The following is a 26,198-nucleotide window of genomic DNA, read 5'->3' on the forward strand; positions in this document are numbered from 1 at the left end:
TCCCAGGGGCTGAAGCATGTATTATGCCACCCCTGGGCTGACTATCTAAACTGACACAACTGGCTGCACGACAGCTGGGGCAAGGTGGTGTACTCACCCCTTGCTTTAGATATAGTATACCTATATCTAACCCTAAAATGGACACACAGATCTCCTATCAGTCACTCCTATGGCAGGCCTTAACAATCCTGAAGGCAGAGTGCTTGGAATCGTGTGAGATGGTGCTCTGGCATGAGCCGAGCCTGTCTGCGGCTTTCGGGATCCATCCCTTAGCCGTTTCCATGATATCGCATACCATATACTCTTAAGTGCATTATAATCCTCGCGGTTATATGCCAACTCTGGTATCGCTTTATCAAAACATGTCGAGTAAGGTGTCATACGAATTGGAATACTAACCCCTCGCCAATTCTGGCGACGGGGTTAGCATTCCACCCTTCTAGAGGGACACGACATGTATGTAACCCCTAACCCCGGTTAAAATCAGACAGAGCCTTAGCATCCACAAAATGGATGCTGCCACCGAGACACAAGTCTGCCCTCCTGCTGCTGGGAGTCCTCCCAGAGCAGGAGATAAGGACAAAGGGTTTCCTGCCAGGGGCGGTGCCAGCACCGTCCCAGACAGGGTTTGTGTATTGTAGGTAGGCAGGGCTTCAGAGGAAGGTGACTGCACGTGGCACCCCGGTGCTCACTGTGCATAGGCTGGCTGAAACCAGTTCCAGGGTCACTCCAGACCCTGTGCTGGGGAAAAGCCCGCCAAGGAAGTGAGTGTAACCACCCCCCTCCTAGTCCCACCCCTAGGGCAGGACTTAGTCGCGTGCCAGCCCCTTTTTACAGGATAAAGGTAGGAACTGGCCCCCTTCCAAATCAGATCATCTTTGAATCCTGAAACTACTTTCCACGAAAGGAACTCAAGACTTCTTCCTAAGATTTCTCCCTTGTGACTAAGGAGTAGTCACCCTGCATCCGCAGGCACCATCTTAAGAACACTGCGGTCTGCTGCAAGTCTCTCCTCCGGATCAAGACTGCCCAGCTCGACGAGAACCGGCTTCCCTGGCACCTCCGACCTCTACCTACATCATCAGTCACGCTGAGATTCGTGGGTGTGACGAGACCTCGAGGGACCGGCCATCTTCAAGACTGCACGACTTCTGCACAGCAAGCCCGCCGAGTAATTTCCTGGTGAGTGCTTTGGGGTCCGAGAAGCCCCGACCCTGAGCAGCTCCAGCACCGAAGTGCAGCCTCCCAGCATCTCCACGATCTGCGTGGGGCCCTTCTGCTTTTTGCTGCTCACCGCGTTGTTTGGCTACTAGCCCGCTGGCTTGTGGCCTTCTGAACGACGCCCGACGACATCACTGCTGCTAGTCTGGTTGCTCCAGACTGGCCCTTGCTTCCCTCCATCGGAGAAGTACCCTGGACCCTCCTGGTCCGGCTAAGACGCCATTTTAGGTCCACCGCGTGGGCCTTGCATTTGCCAAGACTTGTTGCCCAATCCTGGGTCCAGCGACGTCGACAGCAAGAACCTTCGTGGGACAGCTCGCACCTCCATCCTGGTCGCCGACAACGCCTCCTGGTCCGAGAGACTGCAGAGCCCAGCAGCGCCCACTCACCTGACTGCGGTGACTTCGCCCGGTGCCATCCTGGTGCCCACTTAATCACTGGCTAGTGATTCAAGAACTTGGTCCCCTCTGCTTTCAGGTTTTCTTCTTCCTTGATCCAGGCTTGGATCCATCGAACTTTCCCTCACTGGTCGCCTGCCAGCAACTTCCTTCTTCCAGGCTCCTGGTCCGGCAACGAGATTCCCGACGTCTTTTCAGACCTATGCAGCTGCAGCCCCTGGGCTAGGTAACTTCGGCACTTCGGTGTCCCAGCATAGCCTCACTATCCTAGGGTCAGGATCCACTGTCGTTTTCTCCCTACCAGGTCGGGTTCGCCCGTGAACACTAACTTTGCCTTTACTAGCTTCCATAGACTTTGTCCCGCATCCCGCGTGAGAGTGCACACTCTGCACCCGAGTCCCCTAGGTCTCCTAGAAGTAATCTAACGGTTCACTAGTCAAGTCCTAGCGATTCCAAAGCCTATTAGTACTGTACTTACCTGCTAGTAATTTCGCATTCCACTTTTAGAGTGTATGGTTTTTCGTGCCCCTCGGGCATTTGTGTATAACGTGCTAACTTAAGTATTTTCGTAAGAGTTTTGTTGTGTGCCTAGCACCCTGTCCTCATAAAGAGTACAGGGTTGTTGTGATTCTAATAAATACACTGTTTATTTTCATAACACTTGTGTGGTGTCCTTTCACTGGGTGTTCAAGGGGTAATGTGATGGTAAAACAGCTGGCTTAACACGCCCTCTAGAGTCTTAGCCTTAGACTGCTCGTATCCATGCTACTAGGATAGCTGGTCTATAAGGTTGACTTACAACCAATCATCAATAAGGGTTGTTTGGACTGATATATAGTGATCACTAGAATACTGCACATCAGGCCAACTTCTCACATTGGTGAGCAGCGGTTGGGATTTGAGCTTGCTGTTGTTTTACCACACATGCCCTAAGAATATCTTGTGAAAGATCACATAAGTACTAAAGGTACATATAACTTAGCTTAGAATACTCTGAGTTCTACTGAACCAGCTGTTGTAGCTCCTAGGGCCTAGCACACCCTAAACTACAACTCTAGCAAGGGATCAGTAGGAAAACATATAGTGTAGGTAAGTGCACCACTTACACCTCACTAGAAAAGCATGTCTACCCAGGGAGATTCTACTGAGACTCCCCTGGTCAGTGTTGACCCTCCACAGGTCACTTCAAGATATGCAGCTCTCAGTTTCCAGGAGATGAGACAGATCTGTGTCTCCAGAAAACTGAAGCAGGGGTCTAACCCCACCATTCCCTTTCTGATAGGTCTCTTAGAGACATATGATGCCAGAAAGCTTTCTCAGTTACATGAGAACATGCCAGCCTTAGAGGGAACCTCTGGGGATCCAGACCTCCCCAACACTGCTACTGCAGTTGAGGAGGAGGAGGATCAGGAGGAACTCTCTGGGGATGAGGTAGACAAAGGTCTTGAAGTAGTCAGAAGATTAACCAGGGCCAACTTAGACTTACTTGGGCTAGGATCTGGGGGACCCCCAGTACTAACCCGAAGTGGGCCTAACCTTGGAGTTAGGAGAGATAGATCTCTTTCTAGGGACTCCAATAGATCTCTGCACTCTAATGCCTCTTCTCAGGGGAGAAGGAATCCTCCACAGAGGAGATTTACTTCCCCTCAGAGAAGGGAGCATGAAGCTAGGATGAGACAAGCTGAACTAAGGATTGAAAGGGAAGAAATTGCCCTGGCCAAAGAGAAGCTTGCCCTGGCAAGAGAGCAGCAGATGAGTGGGTTAGCTCCCACTGGTGGCAGCAATCTCTCAAGAGATAGAGAGAAGGGTTTAGATACTAAACACCTGACTAAGATAGTGCCCCCCTTTAAGCAAGGGGATGATATCCAGAAATGGATGGCTGCTCTGGAGAGGGCCTGCACTGTGCAGGGCATTCCCCAGAGTCAGTGGGCAGCTATACTGTGGCTCTCCTTTGATGGTAAAGGTAGAGATAAGCTCCTCACTACAAGAGTAGAGGATGCTAACAATTACCAGGTCCTGAAGAATACACTGGTTGATGGGTTTGGATTAACCACTGAGCAGTACAGGTTGCTGTTCAGAGACACCCAGAAAACTCAGTCTCAGGACTGGTCTGACTTTGTGGATTGTGCCACTAAGGCTTTGGAGGGCTGGTTGCTGGGTAGCAAGGTTACAGATTACACAGGATTGTATAATCTAATGATGAGAGAACAAATTTTAAACAATTGTCAGAACCAGTTGTTGCACCAGCACCTTGTTGATTCAGATCTGACCTCTCCCCAAGAATTGGGAAAGAAGGCAGACAAATGGGTCAGGACAAGGATCAAGCAGAACCAGAACCAGGGTGGTCAGAAGAAAGCAGACCAGAAGGGTAATGTTAAGAATGAGCAAAATGACCAGAAGTCTTCACCAGGTCCCCAACAAACCAAAGAGGGTGGGGGTCAGGCTTCCCAGAAGAAGAAGACTCAAGAAGGCCAGTCAAAAAGGTGGTGCCAGTACTGTAAAAGTAAATCTCACTGGTTTAGTGAGTGCACCAAAAGAGGAGGACAAACTCCTGCCACTACAGCCCCTAAGGCAACTGCACCCCCTAGTACAGTCAGTAGTGGTAGTGTACCTCCCAAGGCATTAGTTGGGTTAACCTTGGGTACTGAGGGGTCTGACAACTTAGTTGGCACACTCACTCAGGCTGTCCTTGTCTGTACAGGGGATATGGATATGTCCCCTGAAATAAGTCCCAATACTTTGGGCAAATACAGGCAGACACCTTTGATAAATGGCAAAATGGCTCAGGCCTATAGGGACACTTGTGCCAGTGTCACCATGGTGACACCTAACTTTGTGGACCCTGGACAGATCATGCCAGGTACTGATTTCCTGGTGACCAATGCCAGCAATGTCACTACTAGTCATAGTGTGGCAATTGTGGCTTTCTCCTGGGGTGGAGTGAAGGGACAAAAGAAAGTTGTAGTCAGTTCAGACCTCCCAGTTGATTGTTTGTTGGGCAATGATTTGGAGTCATCACAATGGTCAGAAGTGGAGCAGAGGACTCACATGGAAATGTTAGGCTTGCCAGCACATGTGCTTGCTGTGACTAGGTCACAGGCCAGAAGATGCCCCACTGAACAGGTGCTGGATCCTGAAATTATGGACCAGACACCTTCCAAGAAGAAGAGCAGTAAGGGTAAGGCTTTGCCTTCCCCCTTGCCCCAGGTTGAGGATCAAGTCTCTGAGGAGGCTGATCTGGAAGAGCTGAGGGAAACTGAGCCTAAAGAGCTTGAACTTGCTCAAGTTGAGTTTCTGGGCTCAGGGGGACCCTCCAGAGCAGACCTGGGGAAGGAACAGTTGAGCTGCCCTTCCCTTGAACCCCTCAGACAGCAGGCTGCTGCTGAGGCTGCAGGGAATGCCACAGGTGCCCACAGGGTATACTGGGAAGATGGACTCCTGTACTCTGAGTCAAGAGACCCCAAGCCTGGTGCAACCAGGAGGCTGGTCATCCCCTTGTCTCTGAGAGGTTTCCTTCTCACCTTGGCCCATGAGATTCCCCTTGCAGGTCACTTAGGTCAGACAAAGACTTGGGACAGGCTTGTCTCACACTTTCACTGGCCCCATATGAATGAGAATACCAAGGAGTTTTGTCGCTCCTGTGTCACTTGCCAAGCCAGTGGTAAGTCAGGTGGCACAACAAAGGCCCCCCTAATACCACTACCTGTGGTGGGGGTTCCCTTTGAAAGAGTGGGGATTGACATTGTTGGTCCAATGGAACCCCAGACAGCATCAGGGCACAAGTTTATACTGGTGGTAGTGGATCATGCCACCAGGTATCCTGAAGCTATTCCCCTTAGGACCACTACAGCACCTGTAGTGGCAAGAGCCCTAGTTGGAGTGTTCTCCAGAGTGGGTTTCCCTAAGGAGGTCGTTTCTGACAGAGGTACAAACTTCATGTCAGGATATCTGACTGCAATGTGGAAGGAGTGTGGTGTGAACTACAAGTTCACCACACCCTACCACCCACAATGCAATGGGCTTGTTGAGAGATTCAACAGGACCCTCAAAGGGATGATTCATGGGCTACCTGAAACTCTTAGGAGAAGATGGGATGTCCTGATCCCCTGCCTCTTGTTTGCTTACAGAGAGGTCCCACAGAAGGGGGTTGGCTACAGCCCTTTTGAGCTTCTGTATGGACATCCTGTGAGAGGACCCCTGTGTTTGGTGAAGGAAGGATGGGAGAGACCTCTCAAAAAGCCTGCAACCAACATAGTGGACTATGTACTTGGTCTCCGCTCCAGGATGGCTGAGTATATGGAAAAGGCATCCAAAAACCTTGAGGCCAGCCAAGAACTTCAAAAAGCTTGGCATGACCAAAAGGCTGTTCTGACTGTGTACCAGCCAGGACAGAAGGTGTGGGTGCTGGAGCCAGTGGCCCCAGCAGCTCTGAAGGACACATGGTCTGGGCCCCACACCATCATTGAGCAAAAGGGAGAGGTTACCTACTTGGTGGACCTTGGAACTCCCAGGAGCCCTCTCAGAGTGCTCCATGTTAACAGGCTCAAGGCATATGTTGACAGGAAGGACATGAGCTTGCTCATGGCCACAGATGAGGGACAGGAGGAAGAGAGTGACCCTCTCCCAGACCTGCTCACTCAGAATCCTGATGATGGATCAGTTGATGGTGTTGTCTTTTGTGGCAGCCTCACTGAACATCAGCAACAGGATTGCAGGCAAGTTCTGCAATCCTACAGACATATGTTCTCTCTGACACCCAGCCAAACTGATTGGTGTACCCATGATGTTGACACTGGAGACAGTCTGCCTGTCAAGAGTAAAATCTACAGACAGTCTGATCATGTTAGAGACTGCATCAAAACTGAAGTGCAGAAAATGTTGGAGCTGGGAGTCATTGAGCCCTCAGATAGCCCTTGGGCTAGCCCAGTAGTTCTAGTGCCAAAGCCTCACACCCAGGGTGGTAAGAAAGAGATGAGGTTTTGCGTAGACTACAGAGGCCTCAATGCAGTCACTAAGACTGATGCCCACCCAATACCAAGAGCAGATGAACTTATAGATAAACTGGCTTCTGCCAACTTCTTAAGTACATTTGATTTGACAGCTGGGTATTGGCAAATCAGGTTAGCTGAGGAGGCCAAACCCAAGACAGCATTTTCTACCCCTGGAGGGCATTATCAATTTGTGGTAATGCCCTTTGGACTGAAAAATGCACCTGCCACCTTCCAAAGGTTGGTGAATCAAGTCCTCACTGGGCTGGATGACTTCTGTGCAGCATATCTAGACGATATTGCTGTCTTTAGCTCCACCTGGGAGGATCACCTGGTCCACCTGAGGAAAGTGTTAGAGGCCCTGCAAAAGGCAGGCCTCACTATCAAGGCCACAAAGTGCCAGATAGGGCAGACACAGGTTGTATACCTGGGCCACCTTGTAGGTGGAGGCCAGGTTCAGCCACTGGAGAGTAAGATACAAGCCATCAAGGACTGGACTCCTCCAATCACCCAGACTCAGGTTCGAGCTTTCTTGGCCTGACTGGGTACTATAGGAAGTTTGTCAGAAATTATGGGTCCATAGTGACCCCTCTTAATGACCTGACAAGCAAAAAGATGCCAAAGAAAGTTCAGTGGACAGCAAGCTGTCAGAAAGCATTCAATGACCTAAAGCAGGCCATGTGCACAGCACCTATCCTAAAGAGTCCAGATTACTCCAAGCCATTCATTGTCCAAACAGATGCTTCTGAGTTGGGTGTGTGGGCTGTTCTGTCTCAACTGAATTTTGATGGTAATGATCAGCCTATTGCTTTCATTAGTAGGAGGTTGACACCCAGAGAGAAAAATTGGTCAGCTATTGAGAGGGAGGCCTTTGCTGTGGTCTGGGCCCTGAAGAAGCTGAGGGCCTACTTGTTTGGCACTCACTTCACCATTCAGACAGACCATAAGCCCCTCTTGTGGCTAAATCAGATGAAGGGTGAAAACCCCAAACTGCTTAGGTGGTCCATTTCCCTACAGGGGATGGATTTTACAGTGGAGCATAGACCTGGTACTGATCACAGCAATGCTGATGGGCTCTCCAGGTATTTCCACTTAGAGCAAGAAGACTCACCTGGTCAAGGTTAGTTTATTGTCCCAAAGTTTGGGGGGGGGGTCATGTAGGAGAGTAGGGTCTGCAATCCTATGATCACCCAGATTTTTGCTTTTTGCTGCACTGGTTTACGACTTTCCCTGGCTGTGGGCCTGCTAATCAGACCCACAGCCTAGCTGTTCTCTCTATCCAAATTGTACTCAGGTACTGAATTGGCACTGGGCCCTCTCTAAGTCCCTGTACCCAGGGCTGAGGTACCCAGAAGTCTCCCAGGGGCTGAAGCATGTATTATGCCACCCCTGGGCTGACTATCTAAACTGACACAACTGGCTGCACGACAGCTGGGGCAAGGTGGTGTACTCACCCCTTGCTTTAGATATAGTATACCTATATCTAACCCTAAAATGGACACACAGATCTCCTATCAGTCACTCCTATGGCAGGCCTTAACAATCCTGAAGGCAGAGTGCTTGGAATCGTGTGAGATGGTGCTCTGGCATGAGCCGAGCCTGTCTGCGGCTTTCGGGATCCATCCCTTAGCCGTTTCCATGATATCGCATACCATATACTCTTAAGTGCATTATAATCCTCGCGGTTATATGCCAACTCTGGTATCGCTTTATCAAAACATGTCGAGTAAGGTGTCATACGAATTGGAATACTAACCCCTCGCCAATTCTGGCGACGGGGTTAGCATTCCACCCTTCTAGAGGGACACGACATGTATGTAACCCCTAACCCCGGTTAAAATCAGACAGAGCCTTAGCATCCACAAAATGGATGCTGCCACCGAGACACAAGTCTGCCCTCCTGCTGCTGGGAGTCCTCCCAGAGCAGGAGATAAGGACAAAGGGTTTCCTGCCAGGGGCGGTGCCAGCACCGTCCCAGACAGGGTTTGTGTATTGTAGGTAGGCAGGGCTTCAGAGGAAGGTGACTGCACGTGGCACCCCGGTGCTCACTGTGCATAGGCTGGCTGGAACCAGTTCCAGGGTCACTCCAGACCCTGTGCTGGGGAAAAGCCCGCCAAGGAAGTGGGTGTAACCACCCCCCTCCTAGTCCCACCCCTAGGGCAGGACTTAGTCGCGTGCCAGCCCCTTTTTACAGGATAAAGGTAGGAACTGGCCCCCTTCCAAATCAGATCATCTTTGAATCCTGAAACTACTTTCCACGAAAGGAACTCAAGACTTCTTCCTAAGATTTCTCCCTTGTGACTAAGGAGTAGTCACCCTGCATCCGCAGGCACCATCTTAAGAACACTGCGGTCTGCTGCAAGTCTCTCCTACGGATCAAGACTGCCCAGCTCGACGAGAACCGGCTTCCCTGGCACCTCCGACCTCTACCTACATCATCAGTCACGCTGAGATTCGTGGGTGTGACGAGACCTCGAGGGACCGGCCATCTTCAAGACTGCACGACTTCTGCACAGCAAGCCCGCCGAGTAATTTCCTGGTGAGTGCTTTGGGGTCCGAGAAGCCCCGACCCTGAGCAGCTCCAGCACCGAAGTGCAGCCTCCCAGCATCTCCACGATCTGCGTGGGGCCCTTCTGCTTTTTGCTGCTCACCGCGTTGTTTGGCTACTAGCCCGCTGGCTTGTGGCCTTCTGAACGACGCCCGACGACATCACTGCTGCTAGTCTGGTTGCTCCAGACTGGCCCTTGCTTCCCTCCATCGGAGAAGTACCCTGGACCCTCCTGGTCCGGCTAAGACGCCATTTTAGGTCCACCGCGTGGGCCTTGCATTTGCCAAGACTTGTTGCCCAATCCTGGGTCCAGCGACGTCGACAGCAAGAACCTTCGTGGGACAGCTCGCACCTCCATCCTGGTCGCCGACAACGCCTCCTGGTCCGAGAGACTGCAGAGCCCAGCAGCGCCCACTCACCTGACTGCGGTGACTTCGCCCGGTGCCATTCTGGTGCCCACTTAATCACTGGCTAGTGATTCAAGAACTTGGTCCCCTCCGCTTTCAGATTTTCTTCTTCCTTGATCCAGGCTTGGATCCATCGAACTTTCCCTCACTGGTCGCCTGCCAGCAACTTCCTTCTTCCAGGCTCCTGGTCCGGCAACGAGATTCCCGACGTCTTTTCAGACCTATGCAGCTGCAGCCCCTGGGCTAGGTAACTTCGGCACTTCGGTGTCCCAGCATAGCCTCACTATCCTAGGGTCAGGATCCACTGTCGTTTTCTCCCTACCAGGTCGGGTTCGGCCGTGAACACTAACTTTGCCTTTACTAGCTTCCATAGACTTTGTCCCGCATCCCGCGTGAGAGTGCACACTCTGCACCCGAGTCCCCTAGGTCTCCTAGAAGTAATCTAACGGTTCCCTAGTCAAGTCCTAGCGATTCCAAAGCCTATTAGTACTGTACTTACCTGCTAGTAATTTCGCATTCCACTTTTAGAGTGTATGGTTTTTCGTGCCCCTCGGGCATTTGTGTATAACGTGCTAACTTAAGTATTTTCGTAAGAGTTTTGTTGTGTGCCTAGCACCCTGTCCTCATAAAGAGTACAGGGTTGTTGTGATTCTAATAAATACACTGTTTATTTTCATAACACTTGTGTGGTGTCCTTTCACTGGGTGTTCAAGGGGTAATGTGATGGTAAAACAGCTGGCTTAACACGCCCTCTAGAGTCTTAGCCTTAGACTGCTCGTATCCATGCTACTAGGATAGCTGGTCTATAAGGTTGACTTACAACCAATCATCAATAAGGGTTGTTTGGACTGATATATAGTGATCACTAGAATACTGCACATCAGGCCAACTTCTCACAACCACAAGACGTTGTTTTTTTAAAACACTTAGTCATGTTCAGGAATGAAACGATTTTATCGTGAGCTACTTCATGCCGCAGAGCAGGGGCACCCTAGCAGAAAGTGTGGTGGCATTTCATGTAAAGCACTCCGAGGCTTTTTGCAGGGTGTGGCGAGCTGTGCAGACGGAGCCTTCCGTGGCAGATTGTGAGGGCAGCGCACATGCAGGTGAAAAGTTCTCCGAGTACCGCCCTGTCCAGTGTGACTCCATAACTTGAGGACGCCGGGGGTAGTCCCCGCAGAGGCGTCAGCTGCCTGCGCTCTGGCCGAGCCTGGAAGTGGTCCAAGCTTCTGTGTGAGGAGACGGCTTGAAAAGTGCTTTTGTGTAAGTGGTAAAAACTTACGGACAGCGGATTGCGGGCCGGGGGAGAAGAAGTGCAACACGGCGCTGGAGCACAGGAAGTCCAGCGAGGGCCGGGAGTCCAGGTGCAGCGACCGCCGGCCAGCCCTGCACCCAGCAGCCGCCGGAGGCGGCGAGCGTCCACTGACGTCACCATCATCATGGGGCTGTGGCGCGCGGCGGAGACGTCGCCGTGAGCATGCACATCGCCATCTCCGACACGCTTTTCGCAGCGAGCCCTAACCAGAGAGACAGGAGATTGGGAACGCGCGCGCACGGCCGGCTCCGATCGCTTTCCTGAGCGTGCGCGTGCCAGTCTCCTGGGAAGCAGACCCGGCAACAATAGTATCGCGCCTGCGCGATGCGCATATGGCTTCGCCATATGCATCGCAGGCGCGAGACCTAAAAAGGAAATTAAGGCAATGGTGAGGGTTGTGCGTGTGCACTGGTGTTCTCATGGACTACAATGATATTGCAAATAATTGTATTTCTTCTATGAGTTTCACATGCTGTGTCAAAAAGCCTCCACAATATTCCTAAAAATCCTGCATACATATTGACTTTCACTTAAAACTTCTAATTTCAGACTCTTCTTTTTCTTTTGAATGACTCTCTCCTTCCTTTCCATTGCATGCTTCCTCTTTCTGTACACTGCCTACTCTGTCACATGCATGTTCGTCTAAATCCCTATTACTGCATTTCAACAAACTGCCAACACATTTCAAAGATCACAACTTCTCCTTTAAAAGTCATACCCTTGCAACCTATCAATACCTAACCTCCTGCAGCTCATCTATTAATACTGCCAACCAATACATGAATTCACATATCTACTGACACTAGAGAAAACTTTTAACTGCTAATAATTGAACCTGCCACTTATAAACAGGAGGAAATGCATGGTATGGTTTCCTTAAGAATGTAAAACTAATCACGCTAACCAAAAATAACCCAAGAGACTGCTAATCCTGAATTCCAGGTTAGGATGCTGCCTGACAAAGCGCTACAATACCTCTTCAGCTGTAGTAAGTGCTATACAAATGCAATTATAATTCAATATAAAAACCCTTCTGGGTCATACTAATTCCATAACAATCACCGATTGAGCAGTCGATTGTTTTTCATACAGGCTGCATAATAATTTTCTTATACTACTTGACACTCTCACACAAGACAAAACTGCTATGAGTCAAATACATCACCCAGTACTGTACCAGTCCACAGCAATAAACAACCCATCACCAACTGAAAAGGCATGGAGTAACTGAAGAGATAAGCCATGTGCTGCTGGCCAAGGGAGGACTTTAACTTAGTCCACCACTGTGGGTCCCAACTAGCTAAACCGTATGATCACATCTGACACCTCAGAATGGTAATCAGATATGGCATAATAGCAACAAGGTCTATCTCCGCAGATCTCTCATCACCCTTCAACCAAAGTCTGCTCAGGACCATGAACGTTAAACAAGATAGCTCAGAATGATCAAGCTGTGCAGTAACCAGCTAAGTGGGCTATGAAAATAAGAAAAACCATAAAGAGACACTTGTTCATTCATCACACTGCCAAGCAATGCATTCCATAATGTGATAACTGCACGTTGATGGTCACCACACACAACATGTAACTACTTCCCACATAGGATCAATACAAAGATAAAAACACTTTCAACCACACACCCTATATGGCATAGCATGCTACCCATGTATGCAAGCGCTTCAACACCCCATATAGGGGTAGTAAGCACTATATAAATGTTGCAATACAATACAACAGAGCAAGAAAATCCAGGTAAAGCGGTGATGACTTCAAACTGGATGCTCATGTGTAGTTGCGGGCAATATCGTCTTGTGCAAGCTAACAGCTTTTGAGAAATTTACAGACCTTGTCTGGCATCTGGATATAAGATTCATGTAAGCTATCCAAGGTAGGCTTTTAATAATTAGAAATAAAATGTAACATTAGCTAAGCCTACCTATGAATCATGTTGTGGGAGTGGAGGTAGGCCAAGCCTTGCAGGGCACCGTGGGTAATAGCAGCAATTTCAACTTCCTGAAGGGGTTTCTTGTGCACTGGAAAAGGAGAAAATGGAAGAAGAAAGAAGCAAAGATCAAAAGAAGGACATTAATAGTTTGCTTGGAGGATCAACTACTCAAAATCAAGTTCTAGTCCAGTAGATGATGCAGCATTTATAAAAGCATTTGGACCGCGAGCACCCCCAACAACGGCAGCCAAGTGCTTGATGGAAAACAACCTAGAAAATATGATCCACTTCTGTATCTGAATCCACAGAGATTGACTAGAACCTCCATGTGCAAACCTCTGGTTCTTCACAACATCATTAAAAAAAAAAGGAACACTAGGATCAAATGTAGAACTGTGACCATCAGTCTCGTCTAACAATCTTAGATATTGTCATTTGTTAATGATCCCTCTCCAAATTAATAAAGGTGACAGATACTTGAATGAAGTTGGAAAGAATCCAAGCTATGGCTCCCTGGAAACATGAGAACAAACGGCTTGCCTTTCAGACCACTGGTCAAACATGCCCTCAACACCCCATCCTACTAGGGACCAGTTTAACAGGGGTGCCTGCAAAGCGTACCTTCTTGGTCTATCTGAATAAGTAAGCATCAATTATAATTTGAACAAAAATGCAATAACCAGTTTCATATGTTTGAGTGAGATTATAATAACGAGGGTTTATTACAGAACTATACACACATATATTAGGACATAACAGATAGGGTTCCTGTCAATTAATCAAAGAGATTTTAAAATCCATCAACATGGAGTACTGCTGCACAAATTAGGCCAGCCCGCAAGTCTTATTTCTTAGCATTGGTTTAAAAAAATACATATCTTCTATCATGTGCCGCAGCCACAGGCATTAGCCAACATCGGTTTTCTTTAGACCAGGTCAAGCAGGAGTGGCTTTCTCTGGTCTCTATGCTAGTGAACAGCTTTATAAACTGACCTGGAGTGTACACACTAGTGTTTATTGATGGGGGTGGATGGGTGTAGCTAACTCTGAAAATGCAAGTGTCATGAATCACTTGGAACCTAAGCACACAGCTGATGAATCGATCATCAATTCTTACATACAGATTCAGAACTTCTCATTATAACCAACATAACTTGAAATTTGTCATCTATGTTGCAGTCTTCAATTCTTTCTTATTTATTCACTATATTAGATATACACATTAAGTGTTTGTTATTACATATCCTCATAACAATTGTTTTAGCTCTATATAACAATCTAATCGGTCTTCCCCAGTTCAGTTTCTGATGCTCAAAGCATTTTGGGACCGAAATACCTTCCACATGGGCCACTGTACAAAAATAAAATAGAACAAGGAGGATCATGTCGCTACACATTTGCGATTCAATCAAAAACATGCTCAACTACTCTGTGTCAAAATATTTTTGAAAAGAAGAAATCTGAAAAGGTTTTGGTAGAGAAATGTTTTCTGGGAAAGGAGAACAGTTTCCTAATTTGAAACAAACTGCATGAATGCTGTGCAAAACGAAGTATATAAACTGGCGAAATAAATCCCACTGGGCTCAAACACACTTAAAGATGCTGATCAGTGCCATGTGCGTTATTTACAGAAACTAATTCTCACTGAACCAACCTTCTCATATTCAAATCAACTGGATTTCAAATAACACCACACACAACTTCTACAAATTGTAGAAAGACCGTGAGGAATAGCGCGTGCTACCATCCATACTAGGAACACCTGAAATTAACTTTTTCTGCGTACCTGTAAATGCGACTAACACTACGAGTAGTTGAGCATGTTTTTTTTGGGTTACACATTTTACTGCAGTGACTTACACAGCATGGGTGCTTGTTTCACTGTGCAGTAAGACATGGGTACTATCAGTGCTCCACATCAGGCAGTCAACACAAATACAAATTTACAATTAAAACAAACACTTACCTGAGATGATTCGGACCCCTTCGTTCCTCTGCAGCCTGGCCACCAAGAAACTTTCTTGAGCAATCCTGGCGCTGCTCACATACCATGAGAGCAAGCACCCGGATTGGATTGAGCAGCCTCACTCGGCACTCCACGGCCCTCTGGATGCCTGCACTTACTCTCAAACACAGCTGTCTTAAGACAGATGTGTTGAAAGGCTTAAAGTGTGCATGTGTGGCTGATCGTCGCAAGCCGGCCAGGGAAAAACACATGCCCACTTTAAACAGTGCATTTAACAGCCCACCCACCTCCCTGCTGGTGTCACTCAGCAGCGGCCTCTGCCACATCCTGCTGCTTTGTTAGGGAAAGGGAAAGAAAAATAAAATGGTAATGAACGTTTTATTTTTAATTTCTGGAACTTTGGGAGTGATTTACGTGGGCGTCCATCCAATGGAAGAGCCGCCCATGGTGCCTCGCCAATACGAAATCATATTTTACCCTGCTGTGTCACCTAATCCTATCTAAGTGTATGTTGTGTGTTTATGTATGTGAATATTGTAGTATATACATTGTGTGTATAAGCGAAGCAAAATAATGAAGACCTGTGGGTTCCATTTTGGACGTCCCGGGCCTGTTCCTGTGCACTAGTTCTGTGTGAATTTGTTTCAGACTATGACGTGTATCAGAATCCAGCAGGGCGGAGACCTAGACAGTGAAGTGAAGACAAAGGCAAACAGGCTCCTACATACATTAGATTAGGCCCTTCTTGTAGCACTACCAATTTGTACCATTTTACACTGCAGGGGCAGAGGAATACAGAAGGGGCAGAAGAAAAAGGACAAGGGATAAAACGTTCATCTTCAGATAGAGTATAGCTCAGGCATGAGGACACTATCAAATTATCAGGTAGACAGGGTATCCACCATAAAGATCAAAGGTAAGCACCTTTTTCTTCTGATGGATAATTCTATCTGCAGGTTTGTTACCTACTAAACAATTTCTCAAGCAGTAACTTTCCAAGAAGAGGACTGACGGGCGGTTAGATAAGGAAATAATGCACCACAGATCTGGCAAAGTGCCAATCCTTACATATTTGAGTCCAATCAGTAAAGTTTGGTGAAGGTGTGCAGAGATGCCCATATCGACGCATTGCAGATTTTTGCAATAGGAGCAATCCCCACTAGGGCACAAGATGAGGACTTGGCTCTGGTGAAATGACCTCTGATATCTTCAGGCGGCTCCCTTTTGGCAAGTGCGTAGCACCTACTGATACAAAAGATGATCCAGCATCAAAACATCCACTTCTGTACCACCATTCCCGTTGGTCATCCAATCTGATGTTATTAGTGCTGTTGTGATAAAAACTGTCCGACGGTCTAGGGTTCAGATGATGCACTGTTCCTCCTCTTGTGGGAGACAGGGCATGTGATAGAAGGACATGAAGGGAATGGAATGACCCAGGTTGAAGGAAGCAACCACTTTTGGGAGAAAAGCAGCCCTTGTTCGCAATACCAGCTTTTCAGGAAAAAGAGTTGCAAAATGCAGGTGGGCACTGAGGGCGCACACGTCATTGACCAGCCTTACCAATGTGATGGAGGCCAAAATAAAACATCTTTATACTTAACAACCCCACATGGCAAATGTGAAGGAGACCCCACTAAGAATGTTAAGAAAAGGATTGAAGTCCCACTGGAACGTAGTGCAGCGGAAAGTCCCATCTCAACTGAAAAGCACTTCCCTAATCCCCATTCGAACCTCAAGGCACGCCCCGCCCCCTCACGTCTCCTGTCAACAGATAACTGAAGGCAAATAACTGCTGACACACAGCATTTTCCGAAAGGCAAACAAGTCCCTCGGAGTAATGTCTCACTTTGCAAAGATATCCAGGACTAACTTCGGCAAAAGCCATCACTTGTGAATAGTAAGATAATACTGGCTTAAGTTTTCAGTTCTGGCATTCAGAGAATCCTCCCAGGTGATTAGCTGTTGATTAAAACCTTTGACAGTATGTCAAAGACTACAGCCTCAATGCCTCCAGACACAGGAGTTGCGACTCTACTTAACCTTGATTATTCATGTACCACATTGCATTTGTATCGTCTTCAAGGTAGGGACACCCCAACCCTGAATGAATGGGAGGAAGTTCTTGAGCGCCCAGATCACATGCAATTCTTGAAGGTTTCTATGAAGACCCTGCTCTTCCCGACACCCCTAACCTCCAGATGTGCTTGCCACCCTAGGGTGGAGATATCAGCCACTACAAAGGGCAATGGATAGTGGGGGACTGAAGTGAATCCCTCGGTGAAGGTTCACTTCACTCCTCTACATACCACATCCACCACAGTGTCCCGGGAGACTTCAATGGTGTCCAGACATGTCTTCCCCATGTTCAAACCACAGTCATGGAAGGCATCGCTCTAGAGCCCACATATGCCAAATGCGCTTGCATGACCAGGAGGAAGCAGGAATCCAGCAGACACAGCAGAGGTAAGACCATCAGGACTGGAACTCTTGTGCCTCCCAAAAAAGATGGAATCATCTTCTGGATGACGTGGCTCCACTAAGGAGGATGAAAGACACTTAGGGGGACGTCCAGAAATGACCCTATGAACAGGAGACATTGGGACGGCTCCAGAAGAGAAAATGGCCCGAAGACTGAGAAGCACAGGTCAAACAGCAGAGTTACCGTAGACTGCAGAAGGTGCATCACAACTTTGGCAACTCAGCTTTGGGCAACCAGATGTCTCAGTACCGGAATATTGGAATATCCGACCTCTAAAATGAGCAGCAACCAACTGCCATCGCCTTGGTGAAGAGTAACGGTGCCAAATTCAAACCAAAAGGAAGTACTGCAGCTCGTTAATATGGGGGGCCATCACAAAACACACGTACGTCCGGTAGGACCGCAGGACCGGAATGTGGAAGTACACATACTGCAAGACAAGTGACACCATCCAGTCTCCTCCTTTCAATGCCAACACGACCTAAGCTAGAGTCAGCATTGTGTACTTCTCCTACCGGAGGTAGAAATTCAGAACCCTGAAGCCCAGAATCAAGCAGACTCACATTATTTTTGGAAAAAAGAAGTAGCATCCATGCCCTACCTGTAGCTCAGTCTTCAACTAAAGAAGTAAAGAAGTAGCATCCATGCCCTATCTGTAGCTCAGTCTTCAAAGGGGCAGTGCCAATTCTTACTTAAGATGGAAAGATGGGCATTGCATGGCAAGATTGCCGCCTAGTCACATTTCCTAGAGCTCCCGCCGCCAAAATAAAAATTCTATCTTAATCCTAGGCTAGATGAAATTGCTCCCTACAAGAAATATCAATGAACTGCAGGGCAGTCAGGAGTGGTGCCAGCAGACAGACAACGAGGTTGTGCAGACACTAAGCAGATTCTGTGACACATTCTATTGTCCACCAAACTGGGAAAATAATGGTATGCCCCAAAGGAACTTCGGAGGTTTCCAACTATGTGCCAGACCAGCGAGTCATTGCAGGCCCACATGAGGGTCCAAGGCTATCAGAGTAACTGCACGAATCAGAGACTTGAGTGACCTCGAGTGGAGGAGGGACCAGCGATACCACTAACTTGGTTGAACATGTCGCATACATATTTTATTCTTTGCAGCTATGTTTCATGCATTGGTGGACTCTGTGCCAGGAACAATAGCTCAGACTTGTATATGAAATCGGATGATGGGGGTAATGATGTTATTGTATTTTAATACTGTATCTTCGACTAATGGAGGTGGGTAGTAAGTGATTTGCTGGCAGGAGGCCAAGAAGGTCTGCAGTCCTGTTGGGGATGGTTTGAGTGCCTCTAGCCTTGCCGCCCTGGCCTAGCTGTTTGGGGCAGTTGTTGTTCGGACTCACTGCCTATGGGTGGCGGGAATAACAAATTGTTTATGTTACAAGAGGTTAAATGGGTAGTTGGTAGGAATTGGTCATATAATGCTCAAATCGGATACATGGCACAGTATAGGTTGGGGGGCGACGTGTGAGGTGTATTGTGCAACAGGGGAGCGTGAGTTTTATGGGAACTATGGCAACTGCCAGAAATTTTTTAACATGGAAAGTTTGGGTACTGGGTCAACCCATGAAAAGCTTACTCCTATCTCAGACGCTATTGTGTTTCCATGGCATTTTTGCAGGAGACACACTTGGAGGGACTACATTAAACCACTGAGGCGAAGGTGGTGGGGACATATTTTTGCAACCTCCTACTTCAGCTATATGAGGGGGCTCTGATCTGGGTACCGCCTGGCATTACATTTGTTGTCAAGGGAGTTAAACTGCACCTTGAAGGGAGATATCAGATTGTCTCTGGAACACTAGATGCTAGAAACTGGAGTTCAATAAATGTGTATGCCCTTGATGTGGACAAATGTAAATTCTTTGAGACGAGTGCGGCTGCTGATCATGTTGGCCCAGATGTACAGCTGGCTGGAAATCTGAATTGTATACAGGATGGTGGTTTGGACAGTCTACCCCCAAGAATGGAATGGACACCAAGCCTGCAATGACTAGCGTTTTCTGGGACATTACGATGGGATTAGGACTACAAAATATATGGAGGGTGCGATTTTCCCAAGGCAGAATATATTCCTGTTTTGTGCCTGCAACCGGGACGTCTAGTCGGCTTGACTATTGCTTACTGTCTGGAGCATTGAATCAATTTGTCTCCTATCTGGGGCATTCCCTTTCAGACCATTCGCCCATGCTGATCTCTTTCCAGGTGATTATGGAGGCCCCATAAGGCCTCTGTTGAGGATGCAAACTGATGCATCATCAGAGCCAGTGTTTGCAAATGCGGTGGTGGAGGTACTAGATCATTATTTTACTAACAACTGGGGTAGGGTGAGAGCCGTGGAATCAGATGCCATGAAGATAGTGCAGCGTGGAGAGTGTTCAAAGGTATCCTAGGGTGTGAAGCAACAACTATCCAGGTCCTTAGATGTCCTGGATTAGAAACTTAACATCCTGGAGGACTGCGAGGTTGAGCAGCGGTTGCCAATATCTGAATGGAAGGAGTGTAAGCAACAGTTGCTAGATATGTGAGACCAATTAGATAAATTTGTCAGCTCAGGCTACGGACAGTGACTCCATATGGAGGGAGATAATGCTAGTAGAACGTTTGCCACTCTCCTCTGTAACAAAACCCACTGCCCTCCAATTGTGGGTATACAGGACACCTGGGGACGGAGGGTGTACACACAACAGGGCACAACACAAGTTTCTGCTGTGCACCTGCAGAGGGTTTACAAAGCCGCGCCCAACGCCACTCTCCTGGCAAGGGATGTATACCTGGATGGCCCGCAGATTACCTCCTTAACAGAGGGACAGTTCAGAGATTCTCATAACAAGAGAAGAAATAATGCAAGCTGAATTTTACCAATACAGGGCTGGGGGAATGGCAGACCCCTTGCAGGAGGTGTACAATGAAGCATACAGGACGGGGCTGCTTCGGGTCTCTAAGAGGGAGGCGCTTATTATGCTGCCCAAACCTGATATGGATGTTTCGGGGGTGAAATCCCATCGCCCCCATCGATGGGATGTAAAATATTGGCATCTCGAATGCTGGTGCTTTTGCCACAGTTGGTACACAACAACCAATATATCAAATAGGGCAGCAGGGTCACTGTGGTGCTGGCCTTGTGAATCCCAATGTCCCTCATTGGTAGGTCGGTGTTGGCATTGGTGGTGTCTGGACGAAACACGCAACAAACTTTTTTATTTCTTTGGGGGGAAATTTTCTTTATTGACATTTCAAACAAAAAATGTCATTACATTTCAACAAGCCAGTCCGATATGAAGCAATAAACATGCACTTGCATGTAGTTACACTTCAGTACACACTTATCTTGACAAATTTCTCCGTAACCCCCTCCCCAGATCTCTCGCAAGACGTTAATTTTACAGTATAGTGTACACACATTTTATCAATGCTATCACAAAGATAACAATGCTACACACGTGTCCCTGAGAGGACCAGTAGTATATTTGCACATCTAATCATCATTCCAAATGCAGCATTTCCTACTCATTATAATTGGGAGTGGGTGGGAGGTGTGTATACATCACGCATGCAGTGAATTCTGCGAACTCCCCTCCTCCAGCCCTTCAACTGTTGTTTGGAACCCGGTATTCCAAGTTAGGAACAGCTCCCATATATTACGGGGTCTGGAGGAGGGTGGCAGCAATTCCCAGAAGGTACTTAATTGTGTGTGCCCCTAGGTAATATCTCTAATCCACTCTTTAAAGGAGGGCACTCGCCTTCTGCCCCAGTGAACAGCGACCTGGCGCCTCGCAAACAGAAGGAGAAGCACATGTAGCTTACGTAGCGGAGTGTCCTTTACATATCCCAAGAGACCAAGTATGGGGACGGGCCAGCGACATTCCCAGCATGCTGTTTACCGACTCAAAGATAGTCACCCAAAAGTCGGCAATCCGGGGCAGTGCCACGCCACATGCGGGAATGTGGCTGGGGCATAACCACATCTCCAGGAATCACTCTCAGCTCGAAGACCCATACGATGAAGACTCACCGGAGTTCTGTAGTATCTATGTAAATACTTAAAGTGAATCAATCTTCACATAGTTTGGGGAGAGCTCCGAGAGCTGCCCACAACAGTATTCCCATTGGGCGTCTGTCAATGGTGAATCTAGCTCGTCATTTCAATGTGTGAGAGAGGGTGGCATTACTATCGGGGCAGTAACTTGCATGCGGGTGTATAGGCGCATGACAAGCTTGCGTGGGGATGGAAATTTCAGCACGTTGTCTAGTGCATGCAGCGCTTTCGGGAACTCCTTCCAGAGCGAACGGCACGCCGTGCGTATTCTATCATATAAAATAATTTCAGTAAATGGCACCATCTGTCCCTCGGGCGGAGGGGGGGGGCTGAATTCATCTCCAACGTATAGGTTCTCAAAAGTCTGGAGATTATTTTTCTGAGCAAAAGACTTACTCATACTGTCTCGTATGCAAGTCATCATTGGGTTTTGTGGGAGGGGGATGGAGGGGGCATATAGCAACGGAATCCCAGCCCTCCTGCGCAACTCATCATATGACCAGCATAGGGTCCCAGCAGAGACTAGGTCGCCTCGAGGGCGGCATGGCTTTTGAAACAGCGCGACCTTGAGCGGGATGGGGGCCATAACATCGGTCTCGACCGCTACGTGGGGTTGGAAGGGGGTCGGATGCACCCAGTAATGTAAAAATTGTGCTTGTGCACATAGTGCATACAGTCGCTTATCTGGGGCTCCCAACCCCCCCTGCCGCAGAGGGAGAGTAAGTAAATCCCAAGAGGCTCTGACCTGTTTTCCGGCCCTTACCAGAGTGATCAAATGGGATTTGAGGGTATTGAAAAAGAGTCTGGTGAGTGGGACCGGGATGTTAACAAACAGATATAAAACTTTTGGCAGGACAACCATTTTGGCTAGTGATATCCAGCCAGCCAATGATAGCGGCAGTTTAGCCCACACCATTACTTTGTCCTCCAGCCACCTCATCGTACTCCCGTAATTTAGTCGCCATACCTCCTGCATATCTCCGCTTATCCAGTTTCCCAAATACTTGACTTCACCAGCCTCCCAGCGTAAGGGGAATTCTGTCAGCGGTAATACCACAGATATGGCCCAGTTTATAAAAACACCCGACAGCCCACCAAAACGTATGAACTCCCTCAGCAACGGGTCCAGATTCTCATCGGGGGCAGGCTTTTAATGACCTGAGCCACATCCTCCACTGTAAACGGGAGGTCCATCTACACTCTATGAGTATCGTTGAACCAGACCAATGCCAGTGTGTCAAGAAATGACTTCAGTTCTTCGGTACAGGCCCCCTGAGTAGTTGTGTACAACCAGGAATAAAATGTAAAGAACTCACCAGACACCCCCTCTTGACCTCTAACCATGTCACCCTGCGCATTACGTATCTCATGGACAAATGATGCCGATTTAGATGGTCTAATCATGCCTGCTAGAGTGCGACCCGGCCTATCTCCCTAGCCGTATCCTCCGTGTATTCTAATAACAGCGATTTTTGTTTCTGCACAGTATGAGGATCATTAGTGGAGTAAAAAGTGCCCTCCAGTGCCTTAATCTTGGCCTCCAGGGAGGCGAGCGTACCACAAATTGCCTGTAGCACCCCGCCTGTCTCCCAATGCACTAGCCTCTAATCACCGCTCTAAAGGCCTCCCAGAGTGTCCACAGAGCCCTCATTGTTGGCAAAGTAATCAATTATATCTCCCCGTATCTCCTCCTTAAAGGCCTCATCTAACAGTGCGTGTGGTGGGAGTCGCCAAATGAACACGCGGGGTAGTGATCCCGGGAGGGACAGCTACAATAAACATGGGGCGTGGTCTGACAATGTGCGTTGTAAGTGTGAAACGTCCACGGTCCAGGCCGCAGCATCACTGGTGATCTGCCAAAAGTCCAAACGGGACCATGCACTGTGATGATCAGATATACATGTGCCTTCCTTCACCAGTGGGTGTCTGTTGCGCCAAATGTCTACTAGGTTCCCATCTGCAACTATGGACTGCAAAGCGGCGCTCGCAGCCGGATGCAAGGCCCGAGCCGCTCCCCTCCTATCCATGGAAAAGATATCAGGGTTAAGTTGGGTAATCTGAATGCGCAATGGCAATAAAAAATGGATTATACGTAGTTCAGACAAAGAGGCAATCGAGTACACTGTAGTTGCAAGATCTTCAGTTTATAGCAAATATTGAAGTCAAATTAAAAACAAGCATTAGAAATGCAATCGGGCTCGGATTTATTTGAGTTTGAGCTAATTGCATTGTAAATGCCAATGTATTGTTGCTATGTGTTATGGAGTGTGTTCATGTGGTGTGTACTGCCAGTGATCTCCTTGTGAGTGTGAGAATATTGCACCGTTACTGCCTGTGATGTCCTTCTTGTGAGTGAGAAGCTTGCACCTCTGCTGCCTGTGGTCTCCTTGTGAGTGTAAGAAGCTTGCACTGCTGCTGCCTGTGATGTCGTTCTTGTGAGTGGGAGAAGATTGCACCTCAGCTGCCTGTGGTCTCCTTGTGAGTGTAAGAAGCTTGCACAGCTGCTGCCTGTGATGTCCTACTCACTACTGCACTCACTACTGCACTCACTACTCTGCACTCACTACTCTGCACTCACTACCCTGCACTCAGCACTCACTACTCACTACTCTACTCACTACTCACTACTCTACTCACTACTCACTACTCTACTCACTACTCTACTCACTACTCACTACTCTACTCACTACTCACTACTCTGCACTCACTCACTACTCTACTCACTACTCTACTCACTACTCACTACTCTGCACTCACTCACTACTCTACTCACTACTCTACTCACTACTCACTACTCTACTCACTACTCTACTCACTACTCACTACTCTACTCACTACTCACTACTCTACTCACTACTCACTACTCTGCACTCACTCACTACCCTGCACTCACTACCCTGCACTCACTACCCTGCACTCACTACTCACTACTCTACTCACTACTCACTACTCTACTCACTACTCACTACTCTACTCACTACTCACTACTCTACTCACTACTCACTACTCTACTCACTACTCTACTCACTACTCTACTCACTACTCTACTCACTACTCACTACTCTACTCACTACTCTACTCACTACTCTACTCACTACTCTGCACTCACTACTCTGCACTCACTACTCTGCACTCACTACTCTGCACTCACTACTCTGCACTCACTACTCTGCACTCACTACTCTGCACTCACTACTCTGCACTCACTACTCTGCACTCACTACTCTGCACTCACTACTCTGCACTCACTACTCTGCACTCACTACTCTGCACTCACTACTCTGCACTCACTACTCTGCACGCACTCACTACTCTGCACTCACTACTCTGCTCTCACTACTCTGCACTCACTACTCTGCACTCACTCACTACTCTGCACACACTCACTACTCTGCACGCACTCACTACTCTGCACACACTCACTACTCTGCACGCACTCACTACTCTGCACTCACTACTCTGCACTCACTACTCTGCACGCACTCACTACTCTGCACGCACTCACTACTCTGCACGCACTCACTACTCTGCACGCACTCACTGCACGCACTCACTACTCTGCACTCACTACTCTGCACTCACTACTCTGCACGCACTCACTACTCTGCACGCACTCACTACTCTGCACTCACTACTCTGCACTCACTACTCTGCACTCACTACTCTGCACTCACTACTCTGCACTCACTACTCTGCACTCACTACTCCGCACTCACTACTCCGCACTCACTACTCCGCACTCACTACTCCGCACTCACTACTCCGCACTCACTACTCCGCACTCACTACTCCGCACTCACTACTCCGCACTCACTACTCCGCACTCACTACTCCGCACTCACTACTCCGCACTCACTACTCCGCACTCACTACTCTGCACTCACTACTCTGCACTCACTACTCTGCACTCACTACTCTGCACTCACTACTCTGCACTCACTACTCTGCACTCACTACTCTGCACTCACTACTCTGCACTCACTACTCTGCACTCACTACTCTGCACTCACTACTCTGCACTCACTACTCACTACTCACTACTCACTACTCACTACTCACTACTCTACTCTCTACTCACTACTTTCTACTCACTACTCTACTCACTACTCTACTCACTACTCTACTCACTACTCTGCACTCACTACTTTACTCACTACTCTACTCACTACTCACTACTCTACTGTGTGGTGGCGTAGGCCCGAGCCCTAAAAACAAGAGAGAAATAATATACATGCACCTGTGAAAACACAACTATACCCTCAGAAGCAGACACAAAACTATACACAGACTCAACACAATGCACAGAGACACAGAACACAAGACACACAGCCCTTTATATAATTCATAAGTTGATTTCATTTAACGTTAGAAATACTACCCACGTCATGTAAAATAAACATACCAATATATTTCCTGCTTTTGAAAAGTTTGCAGTAGGCCTTCTCTTTTTAAACGTATGCTTCGTTTTTTGGTGTAAACATTCTTTTTGTGGTGGAAACATTTTGGGGGTAAACGTAGCGTCCCTTTACTCCCTTTTAATTAACGTGTTTGTGATATAAATACGTTTTGTGTTGGTAACATCAAATGCATCACACCAGGTGGGTTCACGTGATTCAGTTCTCGCGTGTGTTAATGTAAAATAGCGTGCTCTAAAGTAACTAGGTACAGACTGGATAATGTAGCGCAATGGGCTGAGCGTCTGCTGAGAGTCCCGCAGTCTGCGAGGCTCGTACTGACCCTGCCTTTCATCATTCCGAAGCGGTTGTAGAAGCGCCTAGAGTCGCTGGGACTTATGGTGCGCGCTCTACAGGTGGAAGCTGTGATTGGGTCAGGCAAAGACGCAGCATCTCTCAAGTACTCTG

At 48.0% G+C, this 26,198-nt stretch overlaps 1 protein-coding gene across 3 annotated transcripts in view; it reads right to left on the reverse strand.

Annotated features, from left to right (window-relative positions):
- TAOK2 (TAO kinase 2) overlaps nt 1–26,198 on the reverse strand; it is a 934,333-nt gene that overhangs the window by 562,088 nt on the left and 346,047 nt on the right. For all 3 annotated transcript variants that reach the window (XM_078652408.1, XM_078652406.1, XM_078652407.1), the window contains exon 9: nt 12,814–12,910. In XM_078652408.1, the coding sequence (XP_078508534.1) occupies nt 12,814–12,910 (97 nt within the window). The remainder of the gene's footprint in view (nt 1–12,813; nt 12,911–26,198) is intronic.

This window comes from Lissotriton helveticus, chromosome 7 (assembly GCF_964261635.1).
Source record: "Lissotriton helveticus chromosome 7, aLisHel1.1, whole genome shotgun sequence".
NCBI lineage: Eukaryota > Metazoa > Chordata > Amphibia > Caudata > Salamandridae > Lissotriton > Lissotriton helveticus.